The 7,129-nt window shown below is 31.1% G+C and overlaps 2 protein-coding genes across 2 annotated transcripts; both read left to right on the top strand.

The window, feature by feature from the left end:
• The first annotated feature begins 461 nt into the window (after positions 1-461).
• LOC134709813 (ninjurin-2-like) lies at positions 462-2,378 on the top strand. The gene is made up of 2 exons (XM_063569951.1): positions 462-661; positions 1,803-2,378. The coding sequence occupies exons 1-2, from the start codon at positions 587-589 to the stop codon at positions 2,166-2,168; spliced, it is 441 nt and encodes a 146-aa protein (XP_063426021.1). The 5' UTR covers positions 462-586; the 3' UTR covers positions 2,169-2,378.
• Positions 2,379-5,018: 2,640 nt separating this feature from the next.
• LOC134709812 (ninjurin-2-like) lies at positions 5,019-7,000 on the top strand. The gene is made up of 2 exons (XM_063569950.1): positions 5,019-5,190; positions 6,608-7,000. Exons 1-2 carry the CDS (start codon positions 5,116-5,118, stop codon positions 6,944-6,946), a joined length of 414 nt encoding a protein of 137 aa, XP_063426020.1. The 5' UTR covers positions 5,019-5,115; the 3' UTR covers positions 6,947-7,000.
• Positions 7,001-7,129: the final 129 nt, after the last annotated feature.

Here is a 7,129-nt window from a genome sequence, read left to right as displayed (position 1 = left end):
CCAGACGCGCGTTTTGTCTATAAAAATGTAAAATCACAAAATACCAAAATTCGAAGAAAACTCAAAACGGAAAGCACCTAATCAAATAACAAAAGCAAAAGCCCAAAAACATCAAACGAATGAAAAGCAAATGACTCACCAGTGAATTACGATTAACAAAGTCAAAATAGCTAACGTTGAAGAGTATCGACGGCCCAAAACTCAGAAAATATTTGCCTAGTAGAGCTACGGTAATCTATTCCAAATTCGACTTATGGTCAAGACCGATAAACACTATGAAGACCACTTCCTCTAACTTATATATACATATACAAAGATTTACACAGTTCTATTCGATTTACACAATGTACATAAAAGTGCAGTTTATTTATATATTTGAATTCATTTTGACATTTCTATAAGTAAATTACCACTGAAGCAGTCATCTGTTAAATGCGATGAGTGTAAAATTGTGACTAAATCACCTCAGTTTTATTTGAATGTTTCTTTAGCAACAGAGATTAATAACGTTTACCTGATTTGCGTTATACGGATGTACCAATAGCTACAGGATATATTATTCATATTATCTTTTGTGAGCTAAGATATGCCAGTTGGACATGCGGACAGTGTTGATGGAACAACAACAACAAAAGTTAAAGATAAGAAAACAAAACGATCGGTAACATATTGTTTTATTTTTTCGTATTAAATCTAGCATGTTTTAGTATTTAGGAATATATCTAAAAACTTACATTGAATTTGTCTTACAGGTATTAAACGTCATGCTCATTGTTTATCTGGCCAAGAACAAATAGCAATGTCACTAATAAGTTAATATCCGTTTTGGTATACCTATATGATATATGAGTGGAAAACGTTCGAGCCTTTTCGATTAAGAGCTGATGCGTAATGATGAAGAACAGCACTACAGATTTGATACGTAATTTTCTTTGTATTCCGAAAAGCATTACATAATACAATTTAAAAAAATAAAAGTAATCTATACAGACTAATGGCATGGAGAAATATATGACACTAGAATGAGTTGTATGCTCTTTTAAAAATTGACCAGACCAGAAGAAATTAGATTTTAAATCAAGATATTCAAAAAAGTACTGATATAAAACAAATGAAACAATTCTAGTTCTGCAGTTTTTTAATCAAAGTATTTTGTCAACCCTACCTAACTTGTGACATGTTAACAATCGACTGACCGTGACAACTTTATGATTAGACAATGTAAATCATACAATTATAAAACATAACATATAAACACTTTCAAATTATTTATATTATATTATATTAAACATTATCAGACAGATTGGTTATCAATTTCTCTCGAGCAACAACAATATACATAGCATTTGAGAGCACAATTATGATAATAAAACTCAAAACAAAACATAAGATCATGCAGACGACGTTTTTAAAAAAAAAATTGCGTTTTAATATCTTTGCATAATCTGATCAAACGGGTGATAATGAATTCAAGTTTATCTGTAAGGTTTTAGATTCCTCTTAAAAACATCGACATCACTGGAAGAGTTGACCTGTTCACAACATTTCCCAATGCCTCATTTCATATAGTAAAAATTGTCAAAATAATTGTAGAGAAAATTTAGTATAGAATCTTATAGACCACGCTTTTAACGTTCGTGATGTGGTTGTTGTATCGTTTTGTCAAAGGTGCATATTTTCTTTACTTTGTATAAAAAAAATAAAAAAATTGAACTATATGGATATCACAATAGATTTGAATTATATATAGTTTCCTTAAACCGGTAAACCTGTTTCACTAGACGTGTTGGGTTTTTTTGCAGGATAAGAAGTATTACGATGTAAAGAAAACTGTAGCTGAATGCTTGCTAGACTTGGCCATCCTGATAGTTAACATATTCATGTTGAAAGCCGTTGTCGATACCGGACCTAAAAATGAATATTTCGAAACACTAGTTGTTCTTATTTCAGTTTCAGTTTTCTGTCAGATTTGTGTTGGATTGCTTCTGTTATTCATTGGAATTGGAGAAAGCAGAGATAGCGGTAATAAAGTATGGCTACATCGATTCAATACTGTCAATGTTGCGTTTATTTTGCTGATTGCCATTTTGAATATTGTCATCGGTACCATAGGAATTGAGCTGAATTCTGGTAATGATTCGAAATACAACAGGACTTCAGGCAATTAATATTATAAAGTGAAATACCTGTTTGAACTTCAAAAACAATTTTTGCTGTATTTTATCATATGTAAAAGTGATATAAACTATATAAAACCTGTTGGTGACCTTCTGCTGTTGTCTTTTCTATGGTCGGGTTGTTGCCTCTTTGATACATTCCCCATTTCCATTCTCAATTTTATGAATAAACTTTTTAAATAAACCAATGTTTCAGTTTAAGATGATTTTTAAAACGAAATAGTGCCTGCTGTTTCTAAAAGCAGTGATGAAATTTATTAAATTTATACTCAGAACGTCGACATCTTATATTGATTACCATTCAGACACAAATCCACCAGAGTTTAAATTAAGTAAATGTTAGCAATTATAGGCAACCGTTTGGCCTTCAAAGAAGAAAATTATCATACCATACATTCGTTTATAAAAGGTATTTACAATGTAGAAGAATTCAAACGAGAAAACTACTGGCCTATCATATAACAAAACATATCAAAAACAAACTCATGACAGACAAGAACCAAACATAGCCACTGAATTACAATTTGCTGACTTGTTTGCAATTGTATTCTAACCTGGGGAAGTAGTTTAACATCACAACGTAAGACCAAACTTATATGCAATTCTTTAGATCAAATCATCGGTAAGAACAAAAAAAGTAAAAACAAAAATACTGAACTCTAAAGAATATCAAAAGGTTGAAGTCAATAACGAGTGACAGAATCTTACGTTATCAGCCATTCATATTCCTGCCTTTGCACATTCGGAGGGTTCTACCTAGTGTTATTGCCAGCTAAACCCCCCAATTGTATGACATTTTATAATACCGTAATAATTAAAACATTTGCTGAGCAACCCAAACAAATATAACATGTTAATGTGACAATAATGGGGACCGAGCAGTCAAACCTTTGTAAACATATATCACAGATAATCAACACAGCAGTGTAAATATTGAAAATAAAACATTCCAATAAATAAAACAAAGACATAGATTCATTCAACAATCTCTAGCTGTGTGACGATAACAAGAAAGCATAGCTAGAAACATGTGTACTATAAGATACACCAACGTTTTACTTTAAAAAAACGATAATATGACCGTGAATACAGATCACGAGGGTAAACATAATTTTAAAAGGGAAACAGCACTAACGATCTGAATGATCAATTCTACCAATGTAAAACAAAGTTATGATTCTGAACATTTTAAATTGACCTGTAAGTTAAAAATTGTTATATTCATTTCATATATGAACTTAAAACTTGATGTACACAATCATGTTTATACATTCTGTTAGGAGCTACAATTAATGATTAAAATCAGCAAAGATCCATCGAAACAACCTCTGTTTGCAAGATTTAATAACTCTTTACCGTATATTGGCTCTCAAAAATGACGAATTAAGTATATACGCTAGAAAGATTTATTCTGCTGATATGAATTTAAATAAAGCTTATACTAACAATATAAACTACCTATTACTGGATCTTGATTTCTATAGCTTTGACGATAAGCTTAACACCAAAATTTATGATAAAATGGATATGTCACCGTCTTATGATGTTTATATATCTTGATTTGTTCGATTTGCTTGTATCAACGTATTTGATGTTAATGGAGGAAATTTCTGTATAACTCAACAAATTTTACACCAAGGTTTTCGAAATCACGAATGATTCGAAATGTCATCCTCGGTAAAAGGACATCATATGTAAATATAGAGCAATGTTCAGACATCTGGAAAGTGCATGTATTTCACCTCCAATCTTGTATGGTAAACTTCTATTTCTTCTTTTATGATGGTGTGATACCACTAATGGAAGGGATTGTGTTTGATATTTTCATATAATGAAGACATCATCTTTCAATTAATTTAATTGGGGTTTTTCGGCTTGCATGTCTGTAACTGCTAGTAGTCCCTGATTAATGTATAGATAAAAGTCATTTTGCTGAAATAAAAAAAGATGTGGTATGATTGCCAATGAGACAACTCTATACAAGAGACCAAATGACAGAGACAGAAATTAACAGCTATAGATCACCATACGGCCTTCAAAAATGAGCACAATTTATACCGCATAGAAAGCTATAAATGACCCGAAATCACAAATGTTAATCAATTCCAACGAGAAATCTAACGGCTTTATTAATGTACGTTTTCACAAATTCTGACATCGGACTCAGACTTCTTTTAAACTGAGAAGTTTAGCTGTACGTACTCCTGTGTGTTTGAATATTCTACATTGGCTAGAGGTAAAAAGGATAACCCCACATCATTGTTTGCGACTGTCCCAAGTCCAGAGCATGTGTCCTTTGTTAATCATGTATATTTTTTTATTAATTTAAGTTCATATATATGTTTTCGGAGTTTAGTATGACGTCCATTTTCACGAAACTAGTATACATTTTTGTTAAGAAGTCTGCTGAAGCCCGCCTCAGTGTGTGTTACGTCTCGCTGTGTTGAAGACCCATTGATGGTCTTGATTTATATTATTCAATAAAACTGAATATTAAGAAGTATATCTCGATTCCTATTGAAGAATAGCAGATTTCAATAAAAAAATGAAGGTAATCTTACATCAAAATGTTCATGCATGTTTTGATTTATAAGATAGGAAAATAAATTTCAATCATTTTTATTGAAAGTGTTAAAATCGATACAAATGTCAACGGTTTATACATTATCCCTGGTATCCTGGCATAAAATATTTGAAATGTGAATACACGAAATTGATAATGAGTCATATATATTTGATTTTTTGGGTTTATTCGCATCGTTTGCTTACAAAATTTTAATGACTTGAATCGTGAATTTTAGCCGATGTAAATAAATCACAACATAGTTAGTAACCAAAACAGACTCTACCTACAAATAAAATAGATCGTTTACGTTTAAAATATAACTGATGTGATTTTCAAGTCTATTTTAGATATTTTAACATAAAAGAAGAAAGGATGCAGAAGGTAAAATCAAATGAAGTAGTGCCATCGGAACCATCAAAGTCAAAACAACAAAATATTAAGAAATCGGTAAGTCAACATTTTTTAAGGATATTCATTAATTCTTATTCATACCATCAACACGAAATGTGATGTGTGGGATACACGATAGATTGAAATAAACGTTTTTAAACAAATAAAACTAAAGACTAAGCAATACGATTATAGCTACAATAATTTGAACATATATGTCGTCTTCTATTAAACAGACATTCCATAAAGTTCAACCAACTCGTGATGGCTTACTTAGTTTGGATTTACAACGTGAATTTCAACTCTTGTACGAAGTAAGCCTGATATGAATAATGGAACAAGTCGTCATATAGAGGGGCAAAGTTGATTCCACAGGAATGCCGACTGTTTGTTGACAAAGACGTCCATCAAACGTAACAAATATGAAATTCAGGAAATCATGCTTATCTCAGAGAACTGTTTGGTTGAAGTGGGTTTTTTTCTCAAAGTACGATGTATCCCTCTATAATATAAGACACATGTATCACCGTTGGTCGTTAGTTTTACTATGAAACAAAGCAATTCCCTTTCTTTTTGTCTTTTAGTTTTGAATGGGACATAGTTGTGTAAAGTGTAGACAAGTCATCTGTTTTTATACTAAAGAGACTTAGAAAGCATGTAGTCCTCTGTTTGTCTAACTTTTTTCTGTTTTAGCCTTGGAGATGTCAGATTGATTCTGATTTGTGAGTCTTAGGATGTTGTTTGTTGCGGTGTTACTTATTTATTTTTCGTTCATTTTTTTTAACATTAATCAAACAGTTAGTGTTGTAGTTTGAATTGTTTTACATTTGTAATTTCGGGGCCCTTTATAAATAATATTTCGGTTTTGGCTTTGCCCATTGATGAAGGCCATACAGTGACCTATAGTTGTAAATTTTGTGTAAATTGGTCTTTTGTGAAAATTTGTTTCATTGGCAATCATATCACAACTTCTTATGTATATGTACTGTTAAAGATCTTTGGAATTTCTAAGAATTCAAATCTGACCAGGTTCTAATAAAGTAAGTTAATATAGGCAATTGTACGACCTTCAACGACGAGAAAACTCAAGACCGTAGTCTGCTAGTCCTGTCTGAAATATTTTCACGTACTTGTTATTAACAAAAGTGAATATTGTATCTATAAATTGGTTTCTAATCACTAGATACCTAACCAGTGGTAATATCAAACCGTTATAGTAATTATACTGACGACTTAATACTGAATTGATTATATGACGAAATTTGAAATAGATGATAACATCCGAGATCTCCTCATTATTTGAAAGTTTATAATTACTGCATCAAATCCATTTGTCTGAAAATGCTGTCTGATAATGGTTGTTCTTTTCTTCTAAAGTTATATTTGACTTCATTTTTTTTAATTTTGCTTCGAAATACAATGCAATTTTCCATATTATGCATATCTTATTCATTATCTTTTTTTAATATTTCAGGATAAAAGATCCTATGATAAGAAAAAAACATTAGGACAGGGTCTATTGGATGTAGCATTGTTAGCTTCAAATGTAGCTATACTAAAAGCAGTGATCAAAGCAGGACCGTCTTACGAATATTTTGTTCCCATTATTGTGTTCCTTGCTCTTTCGTTATTCGTCATAATTGTGGTCGCTATTCTTTTACTGATCATCGGAACAACCGAATATATAAACAATATACGAAAAAAATCATTGGAAAGACTTATTATTGCAAGCATTATTTTCATTCTGTTTGTATTGATATTTAATACTTTTATCGGTGCCCTTGGTTTAAAGGCGGACGACGAAGACGACTAAACGTAACACACAATGAACCTTTATTTAATTTTATATTGACACTCATACAAATAATAAAAGCAGGAGAACTTTACTTACTTTTGTAATTTTTTATACTTTGTTTATAATGAAAAATTGCATGTTTGATGGTTGCTGATTAATTTTGGTTCAAAGACGTTGACGCATTAGGAGTTTATTGTACTA

Source organism: Mytilus trossulus, chromosome 3 (assembly GCF_036588685.1).
Source record: "Mytilus trossulus isolate FHL-02 chromosome 3, PNRI_Mtr1.1.1.hap1, whole genome shotgun sequence".
Classification (NCBI taxonomy): Eukaryota; Metazoa; Mollusca; class Bivalvia; order Mytilida; family Mytilidae; genus Mytilus; species Mytilus trossulus.
The sequence above is the reverse complement of the archived record's forward strand: the minus strand, read 5'-3'. Positions and strand labels throughout refer to the sequence as shown.